Source organism: Mesitornis unicolor, unplaced genomic scaffold (assembly GCF_000695765.1).
Source record: "Mesitornis unicolor isolate BGI_N332 unplaced genomic scaffold, ASM69576v1 scaffold63, whole genome shotgun sequence".
NCBI lineage: Eukaryota > Metazoa > Chordata > Aves > Mesitornithiformes > Mesitornithidae > Mesitornis > Mesitornis unicolor.
The window spans coordinates 33641-50316 of record NW_010172322.1 but is presented as its reverse complement, the minus strand read 5'-3'; the positions used below and the strand labels follow the sequence as shown (position 1 = coordinate 50316).

The window sequence follows — 16676 nt, the reverse complement described above, 5'->3', positions numbered from 1 at the left end:
AAGAGTTACCGAATAAAGTAGCTATATATATTTATATTTAAGTTTTGCTCATTGTGTTTTATTTTCCGTGTTTAAGTTTGACCAGAAAGAAAAAAACACGTTACTGGGGAACAGAAAGGACTACTGGGATTATTTCTGTGACTGTCTGGCAAAAGTCAAAGGAGCTAATGATGGAATCCGCTTTGTCAAGTCTATTACAGAAGTAAGTATATCAGTTAAGCATCATAATATGTGGTTTATGTTTTGGTATGTGTTTTCAGAGAACAGAATAAACCAAACGAAAATACACTGCTGTTAATATATGCCAAAAAAGTTGGGAGTTTTTATTTTTAATTCTCATGTAAAGTATAAAAATGCAAGGTTACTCTTTTTACTAGGGCACCGAATTATATAGGATTAGATGGCCTGACTCTTACTTATTTTGAAGACCACTTAAACAAGTGTATAGTCCTGTTTGTCTCTGGTTGCACTCTGCCTTTTCATAAACTTATTGCCATTTTCTCTAAAAAAGAATGAAAAATTAAGCCAAGGATAGAGCCTGCCATCTTTAGCACAGCTTACAGCAGGACTTGGCTCTCAGTGTAGAAGGAATGGTTCACCATATTTGACATTTCTTAAAGCTTTTTCAACTGGTCTGTAGAGTTGGGGAAGACTGCCTGAGAGCAGCGTTTCATCTTCTGTCTCAACTTTGTTCCTCCACGTCAAACAGCATGATGTAATGGTTTGGGGTGGTTGTCATTATTCCCTTGGGTAACCTGTCGTGAACAGGTCTAAAAGCTTTATTTTTATTAGATATAGTAATAAAAGCTTATTACCATTAAAAGCTTACAACCGTGTTATGTCTTAAGCTCAATGAGTGGGTGAAATAAGTGCTGTGAGAACCTTTCTCTGCTGATCCTGTCTAAGTTTTTAGAATCATTTAAAGAAGAGCTTCCCTTTTGGGTAAAAGATGCAGTGGTGTGGTGGGTGCTGGCCAGCGTTATCCTGATGCTTAGTTCTGTTATGCAAGCAGCGCTAACTTGTATGAACAAGTTACTGGTTACAGCAGTTTTCCCTGTTCTAGCAATTGCTCCACAGCAGCTCTAGATCGTGTTGTCTTGAGCCATCCGAATGAGAGCCATGATACTCGATCAGAGGTCGGCTCTGTGTTCCCTGCCTCACTTTCTTCTCTGGTTCCCCTTTCAAAAGATGATCACACTGAATATACATCTTTCCAAGTCTCTGCAGCCATACATCGCACTTCAGCTACAGTGTTTGCAGTCAACAGGAGAACACTGACAATCTCCCTAAAGAAATATTCAGACTTCTGCAGAGTGAATGAGGGTGAAAACCAGTTGGCAAATTAAATTTGCTGTTTCTAGGATACTTAGCCTTTAGGGACCATGCTGTTTCACGCTTTGAGTCCTATAGAATTCAAAACAAAAAGCAGTAAAAAGTGTTGCTTCCTTTGCTCCACATCTCATTATTTCATTTATAAGGAACATTTTTGTATATAGTGGATTGCTGAGATAAATGAGGAACCTGTGTCTTACTTGAGCACAGAAGCCCAGTAACAGCAAAAACAAGGAAACTGAGAGTTAAGGTACTGCTCTCACTTCACCATGGCAGAATAATGATCAGAAGAAGAGAAACCTTGTGCGTCCTTTGAGCCTTATTTCACACTAACTTTTCAAGCAAAATTTACAGTAACCTCCTAACTTGAGCCTCAGCCCTTCTGATATTTTCCTTGGACTCTATTTTTCATCAGGAATATATTTGGTTTGTCAGTTGGATGAGCAGTTTGGTTAGAAGTATGGCTGACTGGTGAGGAATTCTATTAATCCCTTTCATTTTCCATTCCTAAATTGATTACTGATTTTGATGGAAAGGAGAAATGAAACACTACTGTTTAGTGTTTCACTATTTTTCAAGACAGCAAATAGTTCAGATGTAAAAGACAAGACATAACAAAACATCCAATTCCTCAAGTCAATAGCCCTAACATAATTTAGTGCTGAGTTTTGTGATCCCCTTATGTTGATTTAACAGCTGTCTTCATAAAAAGATCCGCTAATTTCAGTCATGCAGCTGTTCTTGGTCTGAAGTAAGATTTAGATTTTTATCAACTTAAAGGCTAAGTATTAAGAAAGGCTTTTTGCATCGTCTGGGGTTACTGTGTCTGTGGGGATATATATTTGTGTATGTGTACATCTTTGTTCTATGAGTAGATCTTCCCTAAAGCTCTTCCAGCTGTGGCCAGACACACTTTAATTAACCTAAGCAGTCACATCTGGCTTTGCAGGGCACACTGAGGTTTTGTCATATATTGGGAATTGTCCTTAGCATAGTCTGTACTCATGTACTCATTATGTTAGAGGATTCGTTGGTCCTGTGATGCCTTTTATAGTATTATAAAGTGGACAACAGCCAGCTGTAGATACAAATTCATCATTCAGAAAAGATTCCACCCAACGACAGCCTTGGGAGAAGGAGTTTCTCCATGGCACTTCCTACTACTTCCTTCACAACTAGTAGCTTATTGTGAGGGTTTTTATGTGTCGGTATGTAAACTGTTCTGGCCATGTCTCTGCATGATTACAAATGATGTTTAAAATTTTATTTTCGTGTGGTTTCTCTCTTCCAGCTACGAACATCTCTTGGAAAAGGAAGAGCATTTCTTCGTTACTCCCTGGTTCACCAAAGACTAGCAGACACCTTGCAGCAATGTTTTATGAACGCCAGGGTGACCAGGTGAATAACAAAGTACCTTGTTAACTAATGAATGTTTGCTCAGTGTGATCAAGCAACATCACCTAGTAGCTATTGAAAGAAATTGAAATCCTTCCAAGTGGCTGGCTTAGAGAGCTGGTAATAGGATAGGAAGGATAAGAGACCTTTAGGCCTGGGTCACTGGTTCATACCTATCTTAGTCTGGTAAAGATTGAAAGTTGTTACAGCTAAATGTGTGTGGAGTGGGTGGTGCTGATGCTTCTGTGTGTTGATTTCAAAGGTGACATTTTTATAAGCATTGAAGCTCCTGGGTTTGATCTTCTGTACTGTGTACTTCATAAGGGAGGATTAATTTGGATGTGTAGCACAGATCCCCAGAAAGCATTTGCATGTATCTCTGGATTATCACTCAGAGGAACAGCTTGCCTCTGGCCAAGGAACACAGAAGATAGTTTGTAGTCAGTTGGAGGGCCACTGTTAGGGCTTTCAGAAAAAGCCAGCTATTTGCACATTGTCTTTAACTCTTGTTACTGCTTTCTGCCCCTCATTTGTGATGTATTAAGTGTGTGCTTTAGGTATTTGCTGTGTGATTACCCAGTGTATAGCAAATACATTGTCTTGCCAGTGTTTTGCCCAAGTACTAAAGCAGAAAAATATTTTGTGGCAGCTCTCTAAATGTGGGGCTCTCTAAAGATATTTCTGTGGAATTCATTGAAGCTGTTTAATTTCAGTCACATCAAAGGGATGGGGCATAGGTTGGTGGGTTTGGTTGTTTTCAGTTTGCGTTTAGAACAGCATGGCATGATTTTTCTGGAGTGGAGTGAATAATGATATTGTGGGGTTTTTTCAAGTAAAACTGCTGTTTCGTTTTTACTTATGAATGAGTATTAATTCTTTTTGTTGTTGTCTTCAAGTGACTGGTACTATGCAAGAAGTCCATTTCTGAATTCCAAGATGAGTTCTGACATTGTGGGTCACCTCTATGAGCTCACTGATGTTCAGTTTGACTTGGCATCAAGAGGCTATGATTTAGATGCTGCTTGGCCAGCATTTGCAAGGTAAGATAGAACCATGTTGTCATTTTGTATTAACAGGGCCTTCAAATACCTGCCTGCTTCAGAACCTGTAAAAGCTTCTGCTTTTGAAGGTAGGAATACTTGTGTTAGAGCAGGTATACACTTTCTCCTTGTAATTAGTCTATGACCAAATTGGCCTTTTTTTCCCCTCAGTGTGCTGTGTACCAGAGATCAGAGTTGATGCTCTGTAATGGAGTACTTCCAGTAACTGTGGTGTAGGCTCGAATCCCAAGCTATCTCATCTTCAAAAGCACAAGAAGAAATGTTCTTAGCTCCTTCTGATAAGAGCTGAGATATGTAGTGACTGAACAGCCAAGCAGTGTGCTTCACTTGCAGCAATAGTAGAGGTGACAGTATACAGTCACTACAGCCTGATTCCTCCTTAAAGTGGGGAATAACAAAAACTACTGGGTCTGATCCAGATCCATTTGTTTCAGTGGGAGTTTTCCAGGGCTGCATGCTGCCACCATCTGGTTGAGCCTCCACCACACAGCAATATAAATTTCTTAGAGCAAAGCTGCATTGGTTCTTCTGGATGTGGAAAGTCACAGCTACCAACCCCATAATCTTTTGTAGGTGCCTTTAATATCCCTATTTTGTTTTCCATCAACTTCAGTGGTTGTTAGCCCTGACACTAGGTGCAGTTATGTCTTTTTGTATGTGGTAGTTACAGCTAGATAAATCTTACACATAAGAGTAGAAAGACAACTATGTATGTGCTTAGACTTCTCTTCTATTGTTTCTCTGTGTGATCAACAGGAGGACACTGTCATCACTTGGATCTTCAGCATATTTATGGAAGCCCCCAAGTCGCAGTTCCAGTATGAGCAGTTTAGTGAGCAATTATTTGCAGGTAAGCAAATTACAAATAAATGTTTATGTGGCATGGTAGATCTTTAATTAATGGCATAGTTCCAGAGAGCTTGGTGGTTTTATGATGATTATGACTCTTATAATGATAAACTACAAAAAGAGTTCTTAATTAAAAGCAAAGGGAATTGTCCAGTAGCTGATTCAACTGAACATGCAAATCTTGTAGAGGAAAAAAAATATATTCAGAAGACTGCCTGCAGATAGGTATGTTTTCATTTATCTTTTGTGAGAACAAGCCCCGTTTCCTAGAAGTTCGTGTTTTGTAGTGCTGTGAATGCAACATACAACATCACTGTGCGTTAAGAACCTGAACTTGCTCTCATTTGAGCACACAATTTAAATGCATGTTTAATATTTCTTAAACTTTCTGGTTTTCCCCTTCTCTTCATTTAGGCCCAGGAGTTTCCTTCCAGCCCTGATGCAAATAGCTCACTAAATGTTGAACACCTTGAGGGCTTTGAAGAGATGCGTGTAGAACTTGACCAGGCGGAGCTGAGACAGAGGGAACTTCAAGATCGTATTCACCGGCTGGAAATGGAAAACCAGGAGCTCCAGACAGCTGTCAGCCTTCAGAAAGAACAAGTACAGGTAGAAAAGGAGAAGAGCAATAACTACAGTGAGGAGAACTCCCGGCTGACAAAGATGATCACAGAGTTACAGAAGCAGTGTGAGGTTTCACACTCCACTCAGAGCACTGTTCATGACCTGCAGAAGTGCCTGCAGTCACTGGAACTGAATGCAGTGGAGCAGCAGCAGGACTATTCAACAAAGCTGGAGCAGCTAGTGACCAGCAAGGAAGACTGTGCCTCAAAACTACAAATGTTGAATCAGGAGCTGGAGGCCTTTAGGGGTTTGGTTGCTATGAAAGACCTTTGCATCGATGAGCTCAAAGCCAAGCTGAGTTCCACAGAACAGAAGAACCTCAACCTCCTTGAAAAAGTTGATGCTGCCTTGGAGGAAAAGGGACAGCAAGCCACAGCCCACTGTGACTCTGCCCTACAGATACGGGCACTCTTAGAGAAGCTTCAGGAGACAGAAAAGGAAAAGGCAGATATACAAAGACGCAATGACGAACATGCATCTCAGCTGAAAGCAGCAAGGGAGGAGCTGCAGCTGAAAGAAGAGGCACAGAAGGAACTGGAATCCAGGTATAATCGTCTCGCTGCTGACTCCAAAGAAGAGAGTGAAAAGCTGCTTGGGAGCCTGGAAACCATGGCAAAGGAAATGGATGCACTTCAGAAAGACCTGACTCTGAAAGAAAAGGAGATGGCTGAGCTCCAGACCCAGGTAATGGGGTCGCTGGCTCAGGTGGGGTCACTGGAAAAAGATCTTGAGGAAGCAAGGAAAGAAAAAGAGAAACTTGAGGAGGAGTACGGTAGGAGGGAAGAAGCACTGAAGCAGGAAGCCCAGTTGCAAGCAGAGCAACTTGAACTACAGGAGGGTCGCTTAACAAAGGTGAGTCAGACTGTGCGTAGCCTTGAGGAGCAAAACCGGAAACTCGTGTCTGAGAAAGAGCATCTCAGCCAGAAAGTCAAGGAGCTGGAGGAGCAGATGGAGCAGCAAAACTCTGAAGTGAGCGAAATGGGTGAGGAGAAGAGGAAGCTGAAGGAAGAGAATGCAAATTTGCAGCAGTCCAAGAAGAAGATTGAAGAGAAACTGAAAAATGTGGAAGCTTCTAAAGCTTCCCTGGAAGCCGAGGCAGCCAGGTTAAGAGCCTCTGAGAAACAGCTTCAGGGTGAGATAGATGATGCCCTGGTGTCAGTTGATGAAAAAGAGAAGAAGCTCCGGGACGAGAACAAACAGCTGTATGAAGACTTGCAGAATGCCAAGAGGCAAAGCCAAATTCTGGAGGAGAGATTAGAAGCTCTGCACTCAGACTATGAAGAACTAAAGCAAAGAGAAGAGACTACCAAGGAGTCTTACGCCTCACTTGAAGGACAGCTGAAGAGTGCCAAACAGCATAGTTTACAAATGGAAAAAAGCGTGAGCATCTTAAAGGAAAGCAAAGAGTCTCTCCAGTCACAACTCACAGAGAAGGAAGTAGAACTGCAAGGCATGGAGAGCCAGTGTGAACAGCTAAGAGCAGAAGCTGAAAGACATAGGAAGAAAGCAGAGACTCTTGAGGTAGAAAAGCTCAATGTTGAAAAGACATGCCTTCATCAGACAAAGCTGATTGAGTCCCTCACATCAGAAAAGGAATCAGTGGAAAAACACCAACTACAGCAGGCGGCTTCTCTGGAGAAAGAGGCAAAAGAGCTGACCTCCAGACTGACCGTGAGTGAAGAGCAGTTGGAGGTCAACCGAGGTGAAGTGTCTAGGCTGCAAGCAGAAGTCCTCGACCTGCGAGTCAAGCTTCAGCAGACCAGTGATGAGAGTGAGAAGATGAAAAGTGAGCTGGCAATCACAGAGACTGTCTTGGGTGAGCAAAAGACACTTATCCAGCAGCTGAAAGAGCAGAGTGAGTCTCTCAACAGAAACCATGTGCAAGAACTGGTGCAATGTAAAGAAAGAGAAGAAGTGCTGAAAAAAGAGCAGGAGACAGCAGCCTGTCAAAAAGCTGAGCTGGAAAATAATTTGCTGAATCTGAAGGAAGAGCTATCCAAGTTTAAGCAGTACTTGGAAGTTGCCAGAATGGAAAACGAAGAAAACAAAGATCTCCTCCACAGGAACAACATGGATATGGCTGAACTTGGTATTCAGATTTGTGCCTTGACCTCTGAAAAGGTGGATGCAGAAGAGCAGTTAACCCAGGCCACAGAAAGGCTTAAAGAACTGGAAGAACAGGCAGCAGAGCAACAGGAGAAGCTGAACCTTGACATCTCTAATCTCAGACAGGAGAACAAGAGCCTGCAAGAGAAATTAGAGGAGGCTCAAATATGTGCCGCAGCTGTCCCAAGTCTGCAAGTGCAGCTGGAGACAGTAAAGAAACAGGCACAGAGTTTCCAAGAGACCAGCCAAGAAGAGCTGTCTGCAATAAAATTTCAAATGAGCTCAGAGATTCTAAATTATCAGACAAAATTCAAGGTAAATTAATGTGATTATTGTCACTGAGGGAGCTGTGCAGGATTTTCCCTGCTTTACCATCTGCTGCAGCAATTACTGGGTGAAATCCTAAGGTTTGTGTTGGTCGGGCTCTGAAACTGGCATGCAACTAGCCTTAGCCTGGGGATCTGAAACACTCATGACCTAGGCCTATTTGAGGTAAAATAACTCTTCAGAGTTTTTTGCAGATGCATAGTGTGGCCATCCAAGCGCAGTGGCCATGTGATATGGAGAAGACAGCCAGTAATGGAGAGGGTGATGATTGCTTACACTGGCACTGCAGGTGGCATTTTCTGTATCTATTCCCCCTGGTCACAGCTGTGATTTTTTTTCATTTTTGGTAGGAACGTTGCAAAACCTGTTCCCCGCACCTCTAACATTACTTCTCATTAAAACTGATTTTGATGAAAGCAAGCTTAGACTGAGACCAGATAATTTTGCAGTTAACTCATGTAGTTTTGCTTTTAACTGCTCAAGGTAGTAGCCAAGAAGATGAAAGTTTTACTTCCAGAAAAACAGAAGTCAGCCCTGTATATCTGAAACAGCACACCTAAAGGCTGAAGATTTTATTGTGTTTTTTCTGCCATTCTGAGATAATGTCTACAGCTGGCAGTTGATCAGAGGCTTATGCCACTAGAGGTATCCAGAAATTCCATGCGTTTGAGAAAATAGCATACATTCATTGATGTTTTGTTTTCATAAAGGCTTCCTTAAACCTCAGTGTGATTTGGGCTATCTCACTCTTTTGCTCAAAGCATTTCTCAAGTTGGGCCTTCTTTTTGTTGAGAACTGAAATAGCGCATGGCAAGTAACAGTAAAACACAGCTGGTCTGCCACCACAGAGCGGAGTTTCCTTGAATCCATGAGGTGGGTGTCTTTTTAGCTGTCTTTCCTGAGCCTGACCGTGGTACTGTGTTTATCCCATACATAGGAGTAAGAGCACTCGTGATTCACCATTGGGGATTTCAGAGGTAAAGCAGTGATTGCTAGAGAAATGCTAACTCCTGGCTCAATCTCTCTGCTAGGCTGTCAGTGAAGAGTGTGGGAGAGTAAGAGAGCAACTTGAGGAGCAGAAGCGGCAACTGCGGGCTGCAGAGGAGGAGATTGCAGAGTTACAAGTAGGTACTTGATCTGGTTGAAAGACAGAGGTGTTCGTGTCAGCAGGCATTAGTGTTATAATTGAGAAGGCAGGCAGCGTTTCTGATGACTGGCTGTGATTCTGAGAATGCCCTTGAATAAATACCAGTGCTGCAGACAAAATACTCTGCAGCTGAAAACAGAGATTGCGAAAAGCACAGTAGCACTTAGGATTTGTCTTCCTTTGAAAGTTAGTCGGTTTTATGTAAGACATGGTTATGTGTACCCTTCCTTAAATGGTGGTGCAGGTTTAAAAGGTGTCTGTCTTAGGCCCTGCATGCCCACTGCACACAGCCACACATTTGGATCCAACTGCAAGGGGCTCTGAATCAGAGAATTATTCTGGCTGAGAAATAACCCAGCTGGAAAAAAAATAGGATTTTTGCAATGCATTTATCAAACAATTGAGTTAGGAGTGTCATACTAAGGTTTAAGGAGCCCAGAAAGAAGAAAGTTAAGGTTATTGAACCTGGCCCTGCCTGCTAACCGCACTTTTAGATACAGTTAGGTATGTTGCCTGAGGACTCTTGAGTTTGGCGACTTCTCTGGAGAAGCTAGCTGTGGAAGAAGTTTGTGTTTCCATTATTCTTCATGTTCCATGTAGCTTTAATAAATAACATTTTCCTCATTTTTTTTCTTTTAAAACTTTTTAAAGGGTGAAAAAGCTTTTAGGGCGTGATGTTTTGGCATTATGTTTGAGAGATTTTTCTTGGTAAGGAGGCAAAAGCTCAACTGACATGGACTGATAAGAATTACAGGCTTAGTACTGTCTGTCTTTAGAGTCTATCCCTTATTCAGTGTGACAGAAGTAATCAATCACTAGTACACAACTAATTAGTGTCTGCTTATACAATAATATCTTAATTGGTGGTTTGGCTTTAACTGATTCTTTTAAAGCATTGTTTAGGTGTCTCAGTAATTGTCCAATGCCTGGCAAAGTGGTGTTTCTATATGTAAGGAAACAGACTGGTTTATTTCACTAGGCTGCAAACACGAGTTTGTCTAGAAAGCTGGATGAAGCAAGAGAGCAGCTGTCTGAATCGGAATCTGGTCGGCTGCAGAAGGAAGAGGAGGTGACATCGCTGAGAGAACACTTGGAAAGGTGGGAGTTTGGGCTCTTTACACAGGCCATTAATTGTAAGCCAAGCACGGAGGCCAATAACCAAGCCATATTGAAAATTGCTGTGGTTTATGAAGTAGCCTATGCCACGGGGTTTATATAGGGCAAATAGTGCATGGGCACTAACAGGGAATATCAGATTTACGCTTCAGATGAGAAATACATAAGTTACACACCACACATGAATACAAGGTTTAGGTTTTATTGTATTGTTAATTTACCTGGTGGTGTAAATTCATTGAATGTCTTCCTTTATGAAACTGCAAGACATTTTATAACCTCCTTTTACTTTATAGGTGTCACAAAATTAAAACACCACTATTGGCTCTTTTTTTTCATAAGGAGTGGAAAATTTGCACTTTTTCACAGTATTTTTTTTCCCTCCTGTCCCTGAATTTTCAAGGAATCAGTAAGAATTATTTGAATGGGACCACATCCTGCATGTCTTTGTCAAGTTTCTTATCAGTTTTAAATGTCTAATGCAGGCTACATTTACAAGGTTTGTAATGTGAGCCTGTGTGGTGTGGGTTATCTGACAGTCCGAAATAGATCTTACTTACAGAGAGTGATGTGTTAACCAAAGCCTATGCATTTTTATGTTATTGTGCTGATACTATCTGTCTTTGTGGGAAGACTGATGATTCTTGATCTATGCTGAAGGTTGTCAGTACAAAATCTAACTCATGGAAATATTTTAATTCAGATGAATTGGCTGAGTGAGTTCAGGCCAACTCAGTCCTTCATGTTGTGTTGCTGTAGCATTTTTGATCCATTGCTAGGGCTCACAGTACTGAAATTACCATATTGTCAAGCCAAGACTTAAATTCTTGGCAGCTTCCTGGGGACACTTCTTTCCGCTGACTGTGCGGTGAACTGAGGTGTCCCTCCCTGGAAGTGTTCAAAGCTAGTTTGGATGGGGCTTTGAGCAACCTGATCCCTGCCCATGGCAGGGGAGTTGAAACTGAATGAACTTTAAGGTCCCTTCCAACCCAAACCATTCTGTGGTTCTACGAACCCTTAGTTTTTGAATTGCATCTGTGTTAGAAGAATATAGTGAGAAAGTGGTTTGCTTCTCTTTTGTGAACGTGAGGGCAATGAAGGAGTATGTGTTAAATGGCCCTTTTGTGTGCAGCCTCCACATGCTTGGCGACCTGTGCCTATAGGGCTTTAGCTCAGTTTTGCAGCTGCTGCTGATCTTTGCTTTCAAGGACACTGATTTTATTTGCAGAGTGGTGGCCATTGTAAGCTTCACTGAAAGTAGAGCATCCAAGAAATTGCTGATTGCTGACTGTGTTCTCCAGATGATGGATCTGTGTGCACTTTCAATGATGCAGAAAACTGGAGAGATTCTGGCTAGTTATAAAAAATATACACACTGAGAACAATTTCACTGAAACTACTTGTTTATCAGGGTGGAGGACCCCGTTCTTCCGTGTAGAAGATTTAAGACTGAAATGCACATAAGTTAGAAATTATTCTTAATTGCCTTTATGTCTGATCAGGATCCAAACAGAAGCTGATGAAGCAAAAGAGAAGGTCCTCGATTACAGTGAGAAGCTCAGCAGGGTGGCAGCAGACAAAGATAACAGTGACCGGAAGTTATTTGCTGAACTGGATGACCTGACAAGAACAAAACAGTTCCTTGAAGAACGTTTGATAGAACTTATCAGGTTGGCATCAAAATAAAAAGCAAGCAGAAATTAGAACCCTAACTTAGGATCTTAAGGAATGCTACCCAGGTGGTTCAGTCTTGCATTCCTGAATTGAAGACACAAGTAATGGCCAAGTTCATCAGTTGAAATTTTTCATTTCATTAATGCAATAAAAAATTTAACACCCAATATTATCTCCTCCTTAATTTGCTGTCTGTTTTGCAAAAATATGTAGTTCTCTTCATGGTGTGCATTTTCCCCCTCCCTCTTCCCAAGACCTTTGCTAGGTTTCTTGATCTCTTTAGTCCTGAAAGGTCCTCAGGAGTTAGAGCAAAGCAGTTTTTACTGAGAAGCTTTCACCAGCGTCAAATTGAGTTTGGTTAACAGTGAACCAACACCGATAATTTCTATCTCTTTTTCTTTCTTTTAACTGTGTCTCTGCAGAGATAAGGATGCTTTGTGGCAAAAATCAGATGCTCTGGAGTTCCAGCAGAAGCTTAGTGCAGAGCAGAGGTGGCAGGGGGACACAGAGGTTAACCATTGCCTGGACTGCCAGAGAGAGTTCTCATGGATGGTGCGCCGACACCACTGCAGGTCAGTTTGTTAAACTCTATTACATGTTCAAAAGCAAAATTCAGTACAGTTGTTTACATGGATTAAATAATTCTTAATCTTCACGATTCATTGGTCAAAGTCATTCATACAGGACATTGTAAAGGCTAAAAGAACACATGGGCTCACAAGGGGATAAGAGACATTAAATGAAAGGTCCTTTGACATGTATTAAGGCAAAGATCTGGATGCAACTCTGACTTTGGGAGTCTGTCCATTTGTCATTTCTGGAAGCAGTGACAACCACACCCTACATAGTGTGTTTCTTTGAGGGACTGTAGTTTTAATATATTTATTATGCACCACTCTGTGCATGCAGTATTCACAAAGATGGTTTTGTTGTTGTGCTAGAAGTAGTCCAGAACAAATTCAACATGCTGTGCAATTATAAATTTGGGAACTTACACTAGATATGTTCAGAGATAATTGCAGACTGCAGAGTAATCTTTAAAAGAGAAGTTTAATATTAGGTTTTTTCTTATACAGTTAGCATGCTTGGATTTATTAGTTACCTGATCTAGATTTATTCAAATATATTTAAGTGGATACATTTCAGGGTCTTAGTGATTTGTCTGTTTTGGCTGTTTACTGTTCTTTATCCTCATGACCTGATTCATCACATACGGTATGTTGTACTGGGACTTTTCAATTGCGTATGAATGTAGGGACCGTTCAATGGGGATTAATGAATAGTGAAGTAATTTCCGGTAACAACTTCCAAATAACTCATTTCTACTAAAATTTGAAACCTGCTTGTGTTTTCACCAGTGGTTTTCACCACTTATGATTTAAATGATTATGAAAATCAAACCCACTAAGACTTCATGAATAACAGTCATCCCTGCTGGGTGTTTTTTTCCACAAAAACCTTAACATGCTTATTATAAAGTAGTGACAGGTTTAATAATGAAAAACTGCAGAGCGGAGAGGGCAGAAGGGATGAATGTACATGTATGTGTCCAATATTGTTTTCCCTTCCTTGTCTGAAGGGGAGAGGTGATTACTGAGTAGAGACATACAGACATGTTCCTACAGTCCTCATAATCAAAGAGAGTTTTGCTCTAACTCAGTATGAAATTTGACCCATGTAACATTATTAAGTACATTTGCTTCATATGTACTTAATATATATACTTACTATTTGTATTGTGTATTTATAGGTATTTAATTGTTTTATTTAGTTATATTTAAATGTATATTATGGGTTTTTTAGTATTTTAATGTTTTTTTCTTTTTTTTCCCTATTTATTGAGGCAGCAAAGTATGAATGTGCATTTCTGTATCCTGTTTGTCAAGAAAACTTGTTTCAGCTCAGAAAGCAGCGCAGTCTGTGTTATGAGTTCTGTTATGGTGGTAGCGTTCAGGCTTTTGCGGAGAACAAGACCATTATGACAAATACCCAGACTCTGACACATAGATATGTTCCATCTATGTGTGGTCTTATTGTGACTTTCAGCTTTCAATCATTTCTAGAATGTGCGGTCGCATTTTCTGCTACTACTGCTGCAACAACTACATGGTGACAAAACCTGGTGGAAAAAAGGAGCGTTGCTGCAGAGCTTGCTTTAATAAGCCTAGAGTCATTGTGGACAGTACAGATGACCCCGGATCCAGTGTCTACCAGGAAGGATCACCAGCGTCATTGGAATCACCTGTGTCATCATCCGAAAGGGCTTTGGGTTAGTGTGTTGTTTGCATGCTGTGGAGATATAAATAGGGTTCTTAGACATTCTCCAAGAAACCACATGGTCACCTCCTGCTCCAAGGACCTGCACATTCATGTAGTGTTTTCATGGTGGGATTGGTCCCATCTTTGAATTTGATTGGTGTTGACAGAAGTTTGCATATATATTAAATAAGCATCAGTCAGCCTGGGATTTTCAGTTGATTCTAGTAGTTACCTAATGCTTCTGTAAAGGTAGAGGAATAGCCCAGTCTTCCCCCAGAGGGTTTTGCTTGTTTGCTTTCCAAACAAACAGCTAATATTGTTAATGTTTCTTTTCATGTCATTTTGGGGCACAGTTGCAGGTGAAGCCTCTAAACCACCAGATGATGCAGCATTTGATATAATCACTGATGAGGAACTGTGTCAGGTACAGGAAGCAGACTCCCTCCATAATGAAAGTCAGATGGAGAGAGACTCTCTGGATCAAAGCGTGACAGATCTGTGAGTACCACTTCATGGAGAGGGGACTCTTTTGGGTTTTGTTTGGTGTGTTGGGTTGGTTTTTTTTTCCATTCAATGGGAGTAGCTGACCTCTGCATAAAGAGAAGACACCTCTGTTTCCAACCACATGTTCAGTAGACCAGCACAAAATAATTTTGGCCTATTTGCACAGTAAGCATCAAATCTAGTAAATCCTAACAGCTCCATCCTCTCCCTCCACCTGCTGCACCACAGCACAGAGGATCAGTCCCAGTTCTGTACTGTCACTAGCCCAGCTGTCACCATTAAAATCAGCTTGCAGGCCACACAGGATCACTGGGCATTCACACTCAGCTTATAATAGGAGCTAAGCGATACTCTCTGTCAGACTCACCATTACTTAATATCAAGAGAACAAGGGGGTGAGGAAAAGATCAGGAAAGATCTCTTCTTTTTATGACAGGCTTCATTGAACTGAATGTGAAATAACTGGTCTGTGTCTGTAGGATTCCTTGCTACTTTAAAGATAACAGCTTACAGAAAAGAAAACGGGAATTGCATAGCTAAATCTGCCACAAGTTTATTCTTTTTTTCTTAAGAAAATGAGAGTGAATGCAGGTTTCAGTCATTTTTTTACATCTATTTCTACACAAATTAGCAATGAAGAGGATCTAAGGCCATCTGAATATCTAACTACTTGGTTTGCAAACTATGTTGCAGTATTATAGTTTAATGTATGTCTGTGTTTATACAAAATACCATTTTACTATTGTTCAAGTAGTTTCAAAAATCTTACAAAAATGCTGTTCTGTAAAATATATTCTCTTTCAAAAACTTTTATATATTTGAGAAGAAAAAAGAAAGAAACATTTCACCAAAACTCTGTACTTGTTTTCCTTCTGAGCAGAAAAAAAAGGTGTGATAAATCTAAATGTTAAACTGGAAATAGCAACAGAGTAATGAGCCTGCTGCTGAGAAAGCAGACCTAGACTCTTGTGCCCTCAGCAGACCCATTTCCGGCATAAACCACAGTGACTTGTAGTTTGGGTAGAATGCAGACTGTACAGACTGGTTTATTTGAAAAAAACATTAAAATTCTGCATTTTTCTTTCTTGATAAGTAAGTTCGATGTATTCTGCCTATTTTGTATACTGCTGACACTGACAGTGTATTCATGTTTATCATGCGTTGGGCAGACATGAATGAACTGAGCTTCGTAATGCTCTTGTGAAGTTTATGTTGCCTTTTTTTGCAAAGGGACAATTTGCAGTGGGGGATTTTTGTTTGTTTTAAGAAGGAAAAAAGCTTAATGTACTACTACTTTGATTTCATGCTGTCTGCAGAGGGGATATCTCAGGTGAGTTAGCACTGGTGTATACAACCAGGACGAAAGAAATAAGTGTGTGTTACCCTTTTCTTCGGTTTAGGATTGGTCTAGATTCCTCTTGTCTCATGAAGTATTCAGGCTTGAATGAAAGATTGGCTCTAATGGAGTTCTCAAAGGGCACCCATGCAATATGCTGTTTGCACCATGTAAATTTTTAAAGGCTGTCTGTCTCCCCTTGATCACTGATTATAGGCAGGAAAGCCAGGAAATAGTGTTTTATCTCTGTTGCTCTTGGTTCATTAGTGTTATGAGCCAGGGGCAGAGTCCTACTGTGGTGATGCATGTAGCTTGAGACTTACTTTGCAGAGAACCAGACCACAGCTGCCCTTACCCGTGACACTTACAATGCTTGAAAGGTCTCACTAGCCTCAACACTGGAGGAGAATGCAGGAGAGTGACCTTCTTACGCTATGGGTGACTTGAGCATCTCGTGTTGATCGAGTGGTTTTGAGTTATGGGAGAGATGCAGAAACTGACAGGAGTCGGATGGTGATGTGGCTTCTGTGGTTGTTGTTGAAGAAAAAAAGCAGAGCACGGTGTTGATTATGGCAGCAAAGAAGTTTTCTCACTTGCTTCTGTGGTGAGAAGTATACATGTACCCATAGCCTGAGCTTAGCACATGAGCAGATAATGCAGCATTTGATACCATGGATGAGCGTTTGAGGGTAAACATGCCAGAACTACTAATACTGCTTGTGAGCAAAGGTTCCACTAACCCTCTGTCATGTCTTAGTACTGTCTGCTACGGGCTGCTGTCAGATCATTTCCCAGTGTGTTTTCTCCCACCTTCCAAGGATCTGCAGTTCAGGGACTTTCTGAGCTACTGATTTCACTGCTGCAGATTTCTTGGCCATACTGGACTGATGGACCACTTTGAGCTCATATGGACCTTTAATTTTATTTTTTTTTTAAATTGTCCAGC

At 40.9% G+C, this 16676-nt stretch overlaps 1 protein-coding gene across 1 annotated transcript in view; it reads left to right on the top strand.

The window, feature by feature from the left end:
• Positions 1–16676, top strand: part of FYCO1 (FYVE and coiled-coil domain containing 1) — a 46443-nt gene that overhangs the window by 12527 nt on the left and 17240 nt on the right. The window contains exons 4-14 of the mRNA XM_010180314.1: positions 77–202; positions 2624–2730; positions 3624–3767; positions 4545–4638; positions 5052–7682; positions 8726–8818; positions 9821–9939; positions 11460–11627; positions 12054–12203; positions 13695–13883; positions 14242–14388. Of these exons, the coding sequence (XP_010178616.1) occupies positions 77–202; positions 2624–2730; positions 3624–3767; positions 4545–4638; positions 5052–7682; positions 8726–8818; positions 9821–9939; positions 11460–11627; positions 12054–12203; positions 13695–13883; positions 14242–14388 (3968 nt within the window). The remainder of the gene's footprint in view (positions 1–76; positions 203–2623; positions 2731–3623; positions 3768–4544; positions 4639–5051; positions 7683–8725; positions 8819–9820; positions 9940–11459; positions 11628–12053; positions 12204–13694; positions 13884–14241; positions 14389–16676) is intronic.